An 18,002-nucleotide genomic window follows, 5' to 3' on the forward strand; every position below is an offset into this window, starting at 1 on the left:
CTTTTGCCCAGTTTTAAATTGGGTAGTTTATTTTCTTTGTGTCAAGTTATGAGAGTTCTTTACATGTTCTGGATGCAAATCCTTTGTTGGATGTGTGATTTACAAACATATCCTGCCAGTCTGTAGTCTTTTGATTCTTTTATCTGTGTCTTTCACAGAGCAAAAATTTCTGATTTTGATCGTCCAGTTTTTCAATGTTTTCTGTATGGTTTGCAATTTTTGTGTCATATCTAAGAACTCTGCTTAAACCTAGGTCATGAATATTTTCTCCCATATTTTATCTAAAAATTTTATAGCTTTAACATTAAATCTATAATTCATTTTGAGTTAATTTTTATATAAGGTATGCAGGTTTTGAAATCAAGTTTCATTGTTTTGCATATGGATGTCTAATTGTTCTAATACCATTTGTGGAAAAATATACTTTCTCCAGTAAATTGCTTTTGCACCTTTGCCAAAAATCTGTTTGCCTTATTTGTGTGGGTCTATTTCTATACTTTTTTAAAATATTCTGTTTCATTGATCTGTGTCTATCCCTTTGCCAGTATTGCAGCCTTTATTTCTATAGTTTTATAGTAAGTCTTAAAACGAGGTAACATGATTCTTCCAACCCTATTCTGTCTTTTTTTTCAAAATTGTTTTAGCTATTCTAGTGTCTTAGCCTTTCTAGACAAATTTTAGAATCAGTTTGTCTATATCTACTAAAAAATCCCGCTGAGGGTTTGATTGGAATTGAATTACATCTTGTGCAGAAAAGAGTTAACATAACAGGCATGATGCTGCTAGCCTTAGAAAGGCCTGTTTGCAAGGTTGCCCTTTGGCTGGCATCTGGGAACTTGATTGGTAAGCAGTTCCCTACACTGCTGTAAAATTCTCCCCTAATGATAACTGTGCCTAAACTCTTTGTGCAAACACTATGGTTTATTCTGAACACCTGCTTTCCTTCTGCGAGTCTGGAACTTTGGTCCATGTTAGGTAGAGTGTTTATGTGACCAGCTCCCAGTAAAATGTTAGGCACTGAGTCATTAATGAGCTTCCCTGTTACACAACACTTGACACGTATTGTTCCGTCTTATTGCTGGAGGAATTAACTGCATCCTGAGAGACTCTGCGGGAATAGGACTCTTGGAAGCTTGCTTCTGGTTTTCACCAATTTTTGCCCATGCTCCTTTTCTCTTTGCTTTGTATCTTTTGCTATAATAAATCATAGCCATGAGTGTGACTATGTGCTGAGTCCTGTGAGTCATCCTAGGAATCATTGTACCTGGAGGTGGTCTTGGGGACCCCCAATACACATTTATAGGTGAATTTGCATAGAATCAACATTTTTTTCTATGTTGAATCTTCCAACCCATGAACCATGAATGTAGTATGTCTCTCATGTATTTAGATTTTCTTTGTTTTTTTTAAAAAAACCATACAGATCCTGTACATGTTTTGTTAGATTTATGCCCAAGTATTTTCTTTTTTGTAGCTATTGTAAATGGTATTTAAAAAATTTTTTGGTTTCCATTTGTACAGTGCCAATATGAAATATTGATATTTGTGTGTTGACCTTGTTTTCTGTGATCTTGCTAAAACTCACTTATTAAATCTTAGGAGTTCTTTTTTTGGTAGATTTCTTGAAGTTATCTACATAGACAATTATGTCATTTGCAAATGGAGACAGTTTGATCCCTTTCCAGTCTGTATACATTTAACTTCATTTTTGTGTTTTACTGCACTGTGCAGGACTTAATTATGATGTTGATAGAATCAGTAAGAGTGGACAACCTTGTCTTGTCCCTGATCTTCGAAATAAAGCAGTTAATCTTTCACCATTAGTATGATCTTAACTGTAGAGTTTTTGCTGCTACCTTTGATCAGGTTGAGAAATTTACTTTCCATTCTTAGTTTGCTGATACATATTTATCATGACAATGTTAAATTTGTCAAACGCTTTTTTCCTGCATCTATTGATTTTGTTTTTGGCTTTAGCCTATTGATGTGGTGGATTATATTGATTTTTAAATATTGAAGCAGGCTCATATTCCTGGGATAAACTCCACTTGGTTCTGGAGTATTATTCTTATGTATTGCAAATCTTATATGCTAATATTTTGTTGAGGATTTTTGCATCTATGTTTATGATAGATGTTGATCTGTAGTGTTCTTTTTAAAAATATTTGTGTACTGTATTTTTCTGGTTCTTTAGTTCTTTCTGGAAGAACTAAAGAGCAAACAATGAAGAACAACAAAAGAAATGAAATTAAAAATCTCTAGAAGGAATCAATAGCAGAATAACTGAGGCAGAAGAACGGATAAGTGACCTGGAAGATAAAATAGAGGAAATAACTACAGCAGAGCAGAATAAAGAAAACAAAATGAAAAGAATTGAGGACAGTCTCAGAGATCTCTGGGACAATATTAAACATACCAACATTTGAATTATAGGGGTCCCAGAAGAAGAAGAGAAAAAAGAAAGGGACTGAGAAAATATTTGAAGAGATTATAGTTGAAAACTTCCCTAACATGGGAAAAGAAATAGTCAGTCACATCTAGGAAGTGCAGAGAGTCCCATACAGGATAAATCCAAGCAGAGACATGCCAAGACACATATTAATAAAATTATCAAAAATTAAATACAAAATAAAAATATTAAAAGCAGCAAGGGAAAAGCAAAAAATAATATACAAGGGAATCCCCATAACGTTAACAGCTGATCTTTCAGCAGAAACTCTGCAAGCCAGAAGGGAGTGGCGGGACATATTTAAAGTGATGAAAGGGAAAAACCTACAAAAAAGATTACCCAGCAAGGATTTCATTCAGATTCGACAGAGAAATTAAAACCTTTACAGACAAGAAAAAGCTAAGAGAATTCAGCACCACCAAACCAGCTTTACAACAAACATTAAAGGAACTTCTTTAGGCAGGAAACACAAGAGAAGGAAAAGACCTACAATAACAAACCTGAAACAATTAAGAAAATGGTAATAGGAACATACATATTGATAACTACCTTAAAGGTAAATGGATTAAATGCTCCAACCAAAAGACATAGACTGGCTGAATGCATACAAAAACAAAACCCATATATATATGCTGTCTACAAGAGACCCACTTCAGACCTAGGGATAGATACAGACTGTAAGAGAGGGGATGGAAAAAGATATTCCATGCAAATGGAAATCAAAAGAAAGCTGGAGTAGCAATTCTCATATCAGACAAAATAGACTTTAAAACAAAGACTATTACAAGAGACAAAGAAGGACACTACATAATGATCAAGGGATCCATCCAAGAAGAAGATATAACAATTGTAAATATTTATGCACCCAGCATAGGAACACCTCAGTACGTAAGGCAAATGCTAACAGCCATAAAAGGGGAAATCGACAGTAACACAATGATAGTAGGGGACTTTAATGCCCCACTTTCACCAATGGACAGATCATCCAAAATGAAAATAAATAAGGAAACACAAGCTTTAAATGATACATTAAAGAAGATGGACTTAATTGATATTTATAGGACATTCCATCCAAAAACAACAGAATACTCTTTCTTCTCAGGTGTTCGTGGAACATTCTCCAGGATAGATCCAAACTATACAATGGTGGAAAGACAGCCTCTTCAACAAATGGTGCTGGGAAAACTGGACAGCTACATGTAAAAGAATGAAATTAGAACACTCCCTAACACCGTATACAAAAATAAACTCAAAAGGTATTAAAGACCTAAATGTAAGGCCAGACACTATAAAAATCTTAATGGAAAACATAGGCAGAACACTCTATGACATAAATCACAGCAAGATCCTTTTTGACCCACCCCCTAGTGAAATGGAAATAAAAAACAAACAAATGGGACCTAATGAAACTTAAAAGCTTTTGAACAGCAAAAGAAATCATAAAGAAGATGAAAAGATGACCCTCAGAATGGGAGAAAATATTTGCAAATGAAGCAACTGACAAAGGATTAATCTCCAAAATATACAAGCAGCTCATGCAGCTCAATATCAAAACAACGAACAACCCAATCCAAAAATGGGAAGAAGACCTAAATAGACATTTCTCCAAAGGAGATTTACAGATTGCGAACAAACACATGAAAGGATGCTCAACATCACTAATCATTAGACAAATACAAATCAAAACTACAATGAGGTATCTCCTCACACCAGTGAGAATGGCCATCATCAGAAAATCTAGAAACAATAAATGCTGGAGAGGGTGTGGAGAAAAGGGAACACTCTTACACTGTTGGTGGGAATGTAAATTGATACAGCCACTGTGGAGAACAGTATGCAGGTTCCTTAGAAACCTAAAAATAGAACTCCATATGACCCAGCAATCCCACTACTGGGCATATACCCCGAGAAAACCATAATTCAAAAAGAGTCATATACCACTATGTTCACTGCAGCTCTGTTTACAGTAGCCAGGATATGGAAGCAACCTAAGTGTCCATTGACAGATGAATGGATAAAGAAGTTGTGGCACTTATATACAGTGGAATATTACTCGGCCAATAAAAATGAAATTGAGTTGTTTGTAGTGAGTTTGATGGACCTAGAGTCTGTCTTACAGAGTGAAGTAAGTCATAAAGAGAAAAACAAATACTATATGCTAAAACATATATATGGAATGTAAGCAAAAAAAATAAGGTTCTGAAGAACCTAAGGGCAGGACAGGAATGAAGACCCAGACGTAGAGAATGGACTTGAGGACACGGGGAGTGGGAAGAGTAAGCTGGGATGCAGTGAGAGAATAGCATTGACCTATATACACTACCAAATGTAAAATAGATAGCTAGTGGGAAGCAGCTGCATTCCAGAGGGAGATCAACTTGGTGCTTTGTCACCACCTAGATGGGTGGGATAGGGAGAGTTGGAGGGAGATGTAAGAGGGAGGGAATATGGGGATATATCTATACATATAGCTGATTCACTTTGTTATACAGCAGAAAGTAACACAACATTGTAAAGCAATTATACTCCAATAAAGATGTTAAAAATATAATTTGGGAAGTATTCCCTTCTCTTCTCTTTTCTAGAAGAGATGTGCAGAATTTATATTATTCATTCTTTAAATGTTTGGTAGAATTCACATGTGAAACTATCTGGGCCTGAAGTTTTTTCTTTTCTCTGAAGAATTTTATCTAAGAATATAATTTCTTTAATAGTTATGAGATTATTCAAGTTATCTATTCATGTCAGATGAAATTTGGAACTTTGTGGTTTTCAAAGAATTGGTCCTTTCATTTAAGTTGTTGTATTTATGTTCATAGCATTTCCTGATGATGCTTTCATTCTTGATATTTGGTAATGTGTGTGTTCTCTCTTTTTGTTTATCAGTCTTGCTAGGAGTTTATCATTTTTATTGATATTTGCAAAGAACCAGGTTTTGCTTTTATTTGTTTTCTGTTTTTCTGTTTTCAGTTTTATTGATATCTATGCTAATTTTTATTGTTTCCTTTTTCTTGCTTTGTGTTTAAGTTGCTCTTCTTTTCGTAGTTTGAGATGGAAGATTAGATTATTGACTTCAGACTTCTCTTATTTCCTTTTTATTTAATTTACTTTTTTATTTTTTAATTTTTAAATTTTTCACACACACACACACACACACACAGTGTTTTATTTTTACAAGAGATAAATAAACTGACACCAAGCATTGTAAATGGATGACCACAACAAAAGCAACAATGATTGCAATTACCAAACATGAAACACACTCATACTATGTTATAATATTGACATTCAGTCCAGTAATCCTCCGCTGTAACAGCTCCTTTACTTTGCAGTGAAAATTGATTTGTATATTTTTTGCCTCTGAGTCCTTGTGGGATTTTTATTTTATTCAAACAGAAAGTCACAAAAATTATAATCATCCTCATCAGTTCACTCAGTCCCATAAAATTAATTTTTTATCTTCATCTTTTGTTAGCACTTTTATGAATTCATCAGTTTTCCATTAGAGTTCTGAAAATGCTGATTCATTCAGTTCAGCAGTATAGTCAGTTACCAGAAACCTGTACTTGTCAGAGTCTTTTCCATGAATTACTTGAAGATGAAACCCTTTTATAGGAACATTTTTGCAAAAGCATCAGAGTGCACCCAGAACTGTCTGTACATGACAAAAGACTTAAAAATGACCATGGTTAAAGATTTGATAAAAGTTCATAATAATGCAATTGACAAGGTAATTTAGTTATTTCTGAGATATACATTTTAAAGTAATAACTAGAATTATGACTTATAACATTATAACAGAACATATAAGATTTTTAGAAATTTCAGGTAATGTCTGAAACATTTATATTAACATATTTCCATACAAATAACCCAAAGAAATTTTAGTATTAGTTGTTTTTTTAGTTTGTTTGATTTTTTTATACTGCAGGTTCTTATTAGACATCAATTTTATACACATCATTGTATACATGTCAATCCCAATCGCCCAATTCAGCACTCCACCATCCCCACCCCACTGCGGTTTTCCCCCCTTGGTGTCCATACGTTTGTTCTCTACATCTGTGTCTCAACTTCTGCCCTGCAAACTGCTTCATCTGTACCATTTTTCTAGGTTCCACATACATGTGTTAATATAAGATATTTGTTTTTCTCTTTCTGACTTACTTCACTCTGTATGACAGTCTCTAGATCCATCCACGTCTCAACAAATAACTCAACTTCGTTCCTTTTTATGGCTGAGTAATATTCCATTGTATATATGTACCACAACTTTTTTATCAATTCATCTGTCGATGGGCATTTAGGTTGCTTCCATGACCTGGCTATTGTAAATACTGCTGCAGTGAACATTGGGGTGCATGTGTCTTTTTGAATTATGGTTTTCTCTGGGTATATACCCAGTAGCAGGATTGCTGGATCATATGGTAATTCTATTTTTAGTTTTTTAAGGAACCTGCATACTGTTCTCCATAGTGGCTGTATCAATTTACATTCCCACCAACAGTGCAAGAGGGTTCCCTTTTCTCCACACCCTGTTTGCAGATTTATTGTTTGTAGATTTCCTGATGATGCCCATTCTAACTGGTGTGAGGTGATACCTCATTGTAGTTTTGATTTGCATTTCTCTAATAATTAGTGATATTGAGCAGCTTTTCATGTGCTTCTTGGCCATCTGTATGTCTTCTTTGGAGAAATGTCTAGTTAGGTCTTCTGCCCACTTTTGGATTGGGTTGATTGTTTCTTTAATGTTGAGGTGCATGAGCTGTTTATATATTTTGGAGATTAATCCTTTGTCCGTTGATTCATTTGTAAATATTTTCTCCCATTCTGAGGTTTGTCTTTTTGTCTTCTTTATGGTTTCCTTTGTTGTGCAAAAGCTTTTAAGTTTCATTAGGTCCCATTTGTTTATTTTTGTTTTTATTTCCATTTCTCTAGTAGGTGGATCAAAAAAGACCTTGCTGTGATTTATGTCATACAGGGTTCTTCCTGTGTTTTCCTCTAAGAGTTTTATAGTGTCTGGTGTTACATTTAGGTCTCGAATCCATTTTGAGTTTATTTTTGTGCATGGTGTTAGGGAGTGTTCTAATTTCATTCTTTTACATGTAGCTGTCCAGTTTCCCCAGCAACACTTATTGAAGAAACTGTCTTTTCTGTGTTGTATATCTTTGCCTCCTTTGTCATAGATTAATTGACCATAGGTGCATTGGTTAATCTCTGGGCATTCTATCTTATTCCGTTGATCTATATTTCTGTTTTTGTGCCAGTACCATACTGTCTTGGTTACTGTAGCTTTGTAGTATAGTCTGAAGTAAGGGAGTCTGATTCCTCCAGCTCCGTTTTTTTCCCTCAAGACTGCTTTGGTTATTCATAGCCTTTTGTGTCTCCATACAAATTTTAAGATGATTTGTTCTAGTTCCGTAAAAAATGCCATTGGTAATTTGATAGGGATTGCATTGAATCTGTAGTTTGCTTTGGGTAGTATAGTCATTTTCACAATATTGATTCTTCCAATCCAAGAACATGATATATCTCTCCATCTGTTGATATCATCTTTAATTTCTTTCATCAGTGTCTTACAGTTTTCTGCATACAGTTCTTTGGTATCCTTAGGTAGATTTATTCCTAGATATTTTATTCTTTTTGTTGCAATGGTAAATGGGAGTGTTTCCATAATTTCTGTTTCAGATTTTTCATCATTAGTGTATAGGAATGCAAGAGATTTCTGTGCATTAATTTTGTATCCTACAACTTTACCAAATTCATTGATTAGTTCTAGTAGTTTTCTGGTGGCATTTTTAGAATTCTCTATGTATAATATCGTGTCATCTGCAAACAGTGACAGTTTTACTTTTTCTATTCCAGTTTCTATTCCTTTTATTTCTTTTTCTTCTCTGGTTGCCGTGGCTAGGACTTCCAAAACTATGTTGAATAATAGTGGTGAGAATGGACATCCATGTCTCGTTCCTGATCTTAGGGGAAATGGTTTCAGTTTTTCAGCACTGAGAATGATGTTTGCTGTGGGTTTGTCATATGTGGCCTTTATTATGTTGAGGTAGGTTCCCTCTATGCCCACTTTCTGGAGAGCTTTTCTCATAAATGGGTGTTGAATTTTGTCAAAAGCTTTTTCTGCATCTATTGAGGTGATCATATGGATTTTAGTCATCAATTTATTAATATGGTGTATCACATTGATTGATTTGCATATATTGAAGAATCCTTGCATCCCTGGGATAAATCCCACTTGATCGTGGTGTATGATCCTTTTAATGTGTTGTCGGATTCTGTTTCCTAGTATTTCGTTGAGCATTTTTGCATCTATATTCATCAGTGGTATTGGTCTGTAATTTTCTTTTTTTTCTTTTTTTAACATCTTTATTGGAGTATAATTGCTTTACAATGGTGTGTTAGTTTCTGCTTTATAACAAAGTGAATCAGTTATACATATACATATGTTTCCATATCTCTTCCCTGTTGCATCTCCCTCCATCCCACCCTCTCTATGCCACCCCTCTAGATGGTCACAAAGCACCGAGCTGATCTCCCTGTGCTATGTGGCTGCTTCCCACTAGCTATCTATTTTACATTTGCTAGTGTATATATGTCCATGCCACTCTCTCACTTTGTCAGAGCTTACCCTTACCCCTCTCCATATCCTGAAGTCTGTTCTTTAATAGTTCTGTGTCTTTATTCCCATCTTGCCCCTGGTTCTTCATGACCATTTTTTCTTTTTCCCTTAGATTCCATATATATGTGTTAGCATACAGTATTTGTTTTTCTCTTTCTGACTTACTTCACTCTGTATGACAGACTCTAGGTCCATCCACCTCACTACAAATAACTCAGTTTCAATCGTTTTTATGCCTGAGTAATATTCCATTGTATATATGTGCCACATCTTTATCCATTCATCTGTTGATGGACACCTAGGTTGTTTCCATCTCTTGGCTATTGTAAATAGAGCTGCAATGAACATTTTGGTCCATGACACTTTTTGAATTATTGTTTTCTCAGGGTATATGCCCATTAGGGGGATAGCTGGGTCATATGGTTGTTCTATTTTTAGTTTTTTAAGGAACCTACATACTGTTCTCCATAGTGGCTGTATCAGTTTACATTCCCACCAACAGTGCAAGAGGGTTCCCTTTTCTCCACACCCTCTCCAGCATTTACTGTTTCTAGATTTTTTGATGATGGCCATTCTGACCGATACAAGATGCTATCTAATTGTAGTTTTGATTTGCGTGTCTCTAATGATTAATGATGTTGAGCATTCTTTCATGTGTTTGTTGGCAATCTGTAAATCTTCTTTGGATAAATCTCTGTTTACGTCTTCAACCCATTTTTGGATTGGATTGTTTGTTTTTTGATATTGAGCTGCATGAGCTGCTTGTAAATTTTGGAGATTAATCCTTTGTCAGTTGCTTCATTGGCAAATATTTTCTCCCATTCTGAGGGTTGTCTTTTGGTCTTGTTTATGGTTCCCTTTGCTGTGCAAAAGCCTTTAAGTTTCATTAGGTCCCATTTGTTTATTTTTGTTTTTATTTTCATTTCTCTAGGAGGTGGGTCAAAAGGATCTTGCTGTGATTTATTTCATAGAGTGTTCTTCCTATGTTTTCCTCTAAGAGTTTGATAGTGTCTGGCCTTACATTTAGGTCTTTAATCCATTTTGAGTTTATTTTTGTGTATGGTGTTAGGGAGTGTTCTAATTTCATAGTTTTACATGTACCTGTCCGGTTTTCCCAGCACCACTTATTGAAGAGGCTGTCTTTTCTCTGCTGTGTATTCTTGCCTCCTTTATCAAAGATAAGGTGACTGTATGTGCGTGGGTTTATCTCTGGGCTTTCTATCCTGTTCCATTGATCTATATTTCTGTTTTGGTGCCAGTACCATACTGTCTTGATTACTGTAGCTTTGTAGTATAGTCTGAAATCAGGGAGCCTGATTCCTCCAGCTCCATTTTTCTTTCTCAAGTTTGCTTTGGCTATTCAGGGTCTTTTGTGTTTCCATTCAAATTGTGAAATTTTTTGTTCTAGTTCTGTGAAAAATGCCAGTGGTAGTTTGATAGGGATTGCATTGAATCTGTAGATTGCTTTGGGTAGTAGATGCATTTTCACAATGTTGATTCTTCCAATCCAAGAATATGGTATATCTCTCCATCTATTGTATCACCTTTAAATTTTTTCATCAGTGTCTTATAATTTTCTGCATACAGGTCTTTTATCTCCTTAGGTAGGTATATTCCTAGATATTTTATTCTTTTTGTTGCAGTGGTAAATACGTGTGTTTTCTTAATATCACTTTCAGATATTTTATCATTAGTGTATAGGAATGCCAGAGATTTCTGTGCATTAATTTTGTGTCATGCTACTTAACCAAATTCCTTGATTAGCTCTGGTTGTTTTCTGGTGGCATCTTTAGGATTCTCTATGTATAGTATCATGTCATCTGCAAACAGTGACAGCTTTACTTCTTCTTTTCCAATTTGGATTCCTTTTATTTCTTTTTCTTCTCTGATGGCTGTGGCTAAAACTTCCAATACTATGTTGAATAAGAGTGGTGAGAGTGGGCAACCTTGTCTTGTTCCTGATCATAGTGGAAATGGTTTCAGTTTTTCACCATTGAGGATGATGTTGTCTGTGGGTTTGTCATATATGGCCTTTATTATGTTGAGGAAAGTTCCCTCTATGCCTACTTTCTGCAGGGTTTTTATCATAAATGGGTGTTGAATTTTGTCAAAAGCTTTCTCTGCATCTATTGAGATTATCGTATGGTTTTTCTCCTTCAGTTTTTTAATATGGTTTATCACATTGATTGATTTCCATATATTGAAGAATCCTTGCATTCCTGGAATAAACCCCACTTTATCGTGGTGTATGATCCTTTTAATGTGTTGTTGGATTCTGTTTGCTAGTATTTTGTTGAGGATTTTTGCATCTATGTTCATCAGTGATATTGGCCTTTAGTTTTCTTTCTCTTTGACATCTTTGTCTGGTTTTGGTATCAGGGTGATGGTGGCCTTGTAGAATGAGTTTGGGAGTGTTCCTGCCTCTGCTATATTTTGGAAGTGTTTGAGAAGGATAGGTGTTATCTCTTCTCTAAATGTTTGATAGAATTCGCCTGTGAAGCCATATGGTCCTGGGCTTTTGTTTGTTGGAAGATTTTTAATCACAGTTTCAATTCCAGTGCTTGTGGTTGGTCTGTGCATATTTCCTATTTCTTCCTGGTTCAGTCTCGGCACGTTGTGCATTTCTAAGAATTTGTCCATTTCTTCCAGGTTGTCCATTTTTTCGGCATAGATTTGCTTGTAGTAGTCTCTCATGATCCTTTGTATTTCTGCAATGAATGTCAGTTGTTACTTCTCCTTTTTCATTTCTAATTCTATTGATTTGAGTCTTCTCCCTTTTTATCTTGATGAGTCTGGCGAATGGTTTATCCATTTGGTTTATCTTCTCAAAGAACCAGCTTTTAATTTTATTGATCTTTGCTTTCATTTCCTTCATTTCTTTTTCATTTATTTCTGATCTGATCTTCATGATTTCTTTCCTTCTGCTACCTTTGGGCTTTTTTTGTTCTTCTTTCTCTAATTGCTTTAGGTGCAAGGTTAGGTTGTTTATTTGAGATGTTTCCTGTTTCTTAAGGTAGGATTGTATTGCTATAAACTTCCCTCTTAGAACTGCTTTTGCTGCATCCCATAGGTTTTGTGTCGTCGTGTCTTCATTATCATTTGTTTTTAGGTATTTTTTGATTTCCTCTTTGATTTCTTCAGTGATCGCTTGGTTATTAAGTAGTGTATTGTTTAGCCTCCATGTGTTTGTATTTTTTACTGATCTTTTCCTGTAATTGATATCTAGTCTCATAGCATTGTGGTCGGAAAAGGTAGTTGATACAATTTCAATTTTCTTAAATTTACCAAGGCTTGATTTGTGACCCAAGATATGATCTATCCTGTAGAATGTTCCATGAGCACTTGAGAAGAATGTGTATTCTGTTGTCTTGGATGGAATGTCCTATAAATATCAATTAAGTCCATCTTGTTTAACGTATCATTTAAAGCTTTTGTTTCTTATTTATTTTCTTTCTGGATGATGTTTCCATTGTTGAAAGTGGGGTGTTAAAGTCCCCTACTGTGATTGTCGATTTTAGTCTCGATTTCTCCTTTTATGGCTGTTAGCCATTGCCGTATGTATTGAGGTGCTCCTATGTTGGGTGCATATATATTTATAATTGTTATATCTTTTTCTTGCATTGATCCCTTGATCATTATGTAGTGTCCTTCCTTGTCTCTTGTAACATTGTATTTCCAAGATTGTTCATCTTTGCTATCATTATTCTGAATTATTTTTCAGGTAGACTGCCTATTTCCTCTTCATTCCCAAAGTCCACCGCCTCAATTTTGGGTGATTTGTTGTCTATTCAGGTGTTCCAGAGATATAGGGTACATCAAGTTGATTGTGGAGGTTTAATCCGCTGCTTCTGAGGCTGCAAGGAGAAAATTCCTTTTCTCTTCTTTGTTTGCACAGCTCCTGGAGCTCAGCTTCAGATTTGGCCCTGCCTCTGCATGTAGGTTGCCCTCTGGTGTCGACAGGAGGGGGTTAAAGGGGAACTACCATACGACCCAGCAATCCCACTACTGGGCATATACCCTGAGAAAACTATAATTCAAAAAGAGTCATGTAGCAAAATGTTCATTGCAGCTCTATTTACAATAGCCAGGACATGGAAGCAACCTAAGTGTCCATCATCAGATGAATGGATAAAGAAGTTGTGGCACATATATACAATGGAATATTACTCAGCCATAAAAAGAAATGAAATTGAGCTATTTGTAATGAGGTGGATGGACCTAGATAGAGTCTGTCATACAGAGTGAAGTAAGTCAGAAAGAGAAAAACAAATAATGTATGCTAACACATATATATGGAATTTAAGAAAAGAAAAAGGTCATGAAGAACCTAGGGGTAAGACGGGAATAAAGACACAGACCTACTAGAGAATGGACTTGAGGATATGGGGAGGGGCAAGGGTAAGCTGTGACAAAGTGAGAGAGTGGCATGGGCATATATACACTACCAAACGTAAAATAGGTAGCTAGTGGGAAGCAGCCTCATGGCACAGAGAGATCAGCTCAGTGCTTTGTGACCACCTGGATGGGTGGGATAGGGAGGGTGGGAGGGAGGGAGATGCAAGAGGGAAGACATATGGGAACATATGTATATGTATAACTGATTCACTTTGTTATCAAGCAGAAACTAACACACCATTGTAAAGCAGTTGTGCGCCAATAAAGATGTTAAAAAAAAACAGGAGTGGCTGATTCGCGGGCTCTGCCTCCTCAGGCCGGGGGGAGGGAGGTGTATAGAAGGCGGGGTGAGCCTGTGGAGGCAGAGGCCCGAGTGACATTGCAACAGCTTGAGGTGTGCTTTGTGTTCTCCTGGGGAAGTTTCCCCTGGATCACAGGACGCTGGCAGTGGTGGGCTGCATAGGCTTCTTGGAGGGGAGCTGTGGATAGTGATCTGTGCTTGCACACAGGAGTTTTGGTGGCTTCAGGAGCAGCGTTAGCAGTTCATGCCCATCTCTGTTGTCTGTGGTGGTTGCCGGCGGTTTGTGCCCATCTCTGAAGCTCTTTTAAGCAGTGTTCTGAATCTCTTCTCCTCGCGCACCCTGAAACAATGGTCTCTTGCCTCTTAGGCAGTTCCAGACCTTTTCCCGGACTCCCTCCCTGCTAGCTGTGGCGCACTAACCCCATTCAGGCTGTGTTCCCTCAGCCAACCCCAGTCCTCTCCCTGGGATCTGACCCACCAGAGCCTCTGCTCCTAGTCCCCACCCACCCTGGTGGGTGAGTAGAGAAGCATGTCAGGCTGGTGAGTGCTGGTCGGCACCGATCCTCTGTGCGGTGATCACTCTGGTTTGTCCTCTGCACCCCTGTTGCTGCGCTCTCCTCTGTGGCTCCGAAGTGTCCCCCCCCCACACCCCGTCTCCGCCAGTGAAGGGGCTTCCTAGTTTGTGGAAACTTTTCCTCCTTCACAGCTCCCTCCCACTGGTGCAGGTCCCGTCCCTATCCTTTTGTCTCTGTTTTTTCTTTTGCCCTACCCAGGTACGTGGGGAGTTTCTTGCCTTTTTGGAAGTCTGAGGTCTTCTGCCAGCGTTCAGTAGCTGTTCTGTAGGAGTTGTTCCATGTGTAGATGTATTTCTGATGTATCTGTGGGGAGGAAGGTGGTCTCCACGTCTTACTCCTCTGCCATCTTGAAGATGTCTCCCTATTATCTGAATGCCTCTTTGAAGTGGATGCTTTGGCAATCAGAGCTTAAGTCAGGCACTTGCATTACAAAAAGTCAACCGTCAGGGTTTACACTACAAAGTAGCAAATGGGGAAAGCAAGAATCTAAGTTTTGGAGATGAAAGAGAGAGGGTGTGTTCACTCAAGGTGCTCATAGAGAAGGCAGAGCATCTCCCTCTGATGTAAGATTGGTCACTTACCCAAATGTGTAGGGATAGATAATGCCAGGGTCCTCAAAGACACTAGAGATATAGCCAGACCCCTAACTGAATGAGTTCTTGCATTCATAGCAGAGTTTCAGCTGGCCAGGCCTGGTAGCACCACTGTCCTCAATACCACAGACCAGGTAGTTACATCTATCTGGATGTGCCTTTGGAGTTGGACAATACGTGGATTCCTGCCCTGTTTGTGTGTTCCTCCAGATGACCTTTGAGATGAGTCATGAGACCCTGTACTTGGCAGTGAAGCTGGTAGATCACTACCTTATGGAGGTAATATGCAAGAGGGACAAGCTACAACTCCTTGGTTCCACTGCTTTTCTGATTGCAGCAAAATTTGAGGTGAGCCTGAGTCCATAGGACCTGGAGAAAACTAATCAATCGGTTTCTATCCAAGCCAGATATATATGTATGTATGTATGTATGCACATTTACATATGTATGTATATATATGCATGCATATGTGTATGTATATATTATATACATGTATATACATATATATACACATGTGTGTACATTCACATGTGTATTTGTGTGTGTATACAATTACATACATGCACACAAATAAGTTTTCCTACCGATTTTTTGTCTTCCTAAGCAGGGAAACTGGTGTTGGGTGCAAATGCTGGTGTATTTGTTTCCTGGCGTCAACAAAATTCTCCCTTTTCCTCTTTGAAGATGTGTGTAGGTGGACATATTACTAGTTAAATGGATTGTTCTTTTTAAAGCTTCCTTCTGGACCATAATTTTCTGTCCCCACCCCATTTTCTTCTTCCAGCAACTCCACCTCTATCTAGTGGAGTCTTGAATTGCTTATATAAGGAAGCATTTCCAAATCTAGGTGCTGGAGACATTTAAGAGAAAATGGCCTGGTGTAGATGGTAGTGAGTCCAAGTAAATTAGTTATTTTTGAAGTAGCAGTATAAAAGCAAGTAGCTGGCCTTTCCTTCATAACCATATCCATCTAACTACTTTATCTGAGTCTTTCCTCTTCCTTATATGCTAAATGATCTTGTTCTACTCTCATTTTTCCTTCAGATAGGCTAATAGTATAAAACCTTAGGGTTTAGGAACAGAGAAGTAGCAACTTTTATGAGTACAAAAACCTTTAGAACTGTGGATTTGTCTTTGTGTTCCCTACTCAGATCTGTCCCTAACTAGCTTTCTGCTTCCCTTCTTCATTCTCTCCTTTACTCACTAGCTCCTACCTCGATCAGTACCTCCCTCTCTAACTCCACCCCTCCTTTGCTCCTTACTTGCCTCCCTCTCTCACCACTTCCGGCCCTCACTCCACTTCCGGCCCTCACTGCACTTCCACCCTCTCTTCAATTCTGCTCTCTCTCCACTTCTGTCCTTGCTCCACTTCCACCCTCGCTCCACTTCTGCCCTGTTCCACTTCTGCCCTTGCTCGGTAGCTCCCTTCTTCCCTCCAGCCTTCTTTCAATCCCTCCCTTGATCCCTCAATCCCTGTTTTGTACACTCGCTCACTCCATGCTGGGCCCCTCCCTCCATCCCACCCACCCACTCTCTGTTGCTCTTTCTAACTCTCCTTTTCTCTATCCTTCTCTCGCTCACTCCTTCCCCTCCTCACTTGATCCCTCCTTCCATGACCCTCTCCCTTCCACCCTGGTTCTATCCCTCACTCCTCCATGCCTTCCCACCCACCTACCCACCCCATTGCGCCTTCCCTCCTACTCCACCCTCCTCTCTTCCACCCTCCCTCCCTTCCTGTCCCTTTCCTTTGTTCACTCTCTTCTCTCCTTCCCTAGCTAATGTTCTTCCCTCTGTCACTCCCTCTCTCCCTTCCTCCTCCTTCCCTCTCCTCCCTGTTGCTTCTCTAGTGTGTGCTCCCCTCCCTCCTCCTTTGCTTCCTCCTCCCCTCCTCCCTCACCCTTCCTTTTCTGCTGGTTCCTTCTCTCCCCTCCCTGCTTGCTCCTTCCCTCCGTATCTCCCATCCTTGCTCCATGGTACTCTGGCACCATGACTCCCCCCACCTTAACTTCCTCACACCCTCCTTCCCTGTCTCCTTCCTTTTTCCTCCTTCTCTCTCTTCTTCCTTCCTCCCTCCCTCCCTCCCTCCCTCCCTCGTTCTCCCCATTTCCCTCTCTGGCTCACTGCCTTCCCTACTGTCTTGCTCCCTGGTTCCCTTGCTCCCCCTCACTCCCTGCTCCCTCTCTGCTCAGCTCCCTCTCACTCACTTCCGTGGTCACTCCCTCCCGCCCACTCATGCTTGTTCCCTTCCACCCTCTTTCCCTCCCTGGCTCCTTTTCTCCTTGGTTCTCTCCCTCCTTCCCATCCTCCCTCCCTCCTGATTGCCCTTGCTCCCTAGCCTCCTCCTTACCTTTCTTCCTCTTTCTCTTCCTCCTCCCTCACTCTCTCCCTTGTTCCCTGCTTCCCTCTCTAGCTCATTTCCTTCCCTGCTCACTGGCTTCCTGGTTCATTCCCTTGCTCCCCTTCCTTTCTCTTTTCACGTCTCTCCCTTTCTCCTCCTTCCTCCACCTACCTAGGGATGTCCTTGTGGCTTAAGCAAGTGCTCCCTGTCTCAGCCTCAAGGGGGTTAAAAAAGCAGCTGGGGGTTCCTGGACAACCAAGAGCGGGAGGGAGAAGGAGTGTGCAAGGTGCTCTCGTTAGCAAATTTTGGAACAAGGAGCACCCCTCTTTTGGTTATCAGGACAAAGGACCTCCACTAAGTTTTTTGGAGCAGGGGTGTCTTCCCCTCACAGGACTGAGAAGTACAGAAAGACTTTTGCAAGGGGAGGTATGGAGATGATATGAGAAGAGAAGAAAGGAAGGAGCCCCTGGTGAGTAGAGCAGTAGAAGGGAGAGTTTCTTGTCCTGGTCTTGTCACTAGGTTGCTGTGTGACCTTGAGCAAGTCACTTCCTCTCTCTGGGCCTCAAATTCCCTGTCTGCAAACCCAGAGGGTTGGTCCAGTTTGTGATCTGAAAATAAAGGTGTGAGAAGAAGGCTGGGGTGGGCAGTGAGGTGCAGCTAGAGAAAAGATTCAGGGGTCTACCTGCCTCCTAGTCCTTTCCCCCAAACTAAGGTTCAACCTGC

At 39.0% G+C, this 18,002-nt stretch overlaps 1 protein-coding gene across 1 annotated transcript in view; it reads left to right on the plus strand.

The window, feature by feature from the left end:
- CCNB3 (cyclin B3) overlaps positions 1-18,002 on the plus strand; it is a gene marked incomplete at its 3' end in the record, with an annotated part of 66,324 nt that overhangs the window by 42,728 nt on the left and 5,594 nt on the right. The window contains exon 8 of the mRNA XM_082864371.1: positions 15,152-15,289. Within this exon, the coding sequence (XP_082720497.1) occupies positions 15,152-15,289 (138 nt within the window). The remainder of the gene's footprint in view (positions 1-15,151; positions 15,290-18,002) is intronic.

The sequence above is a fragment of the Leucopleurus acutus genome, assembly GCF_964270905.1.
Source record: "Leucopleurus acutus genome assembly, chromosome: X".
Taxonomy (NCBI): domain Eukaryota; kingdom Metazoa; phylum Chordata; class Mammalia; order Artiodactyla; family Delphinidae; genus Leucopleurus; species Leucopleurus acutus.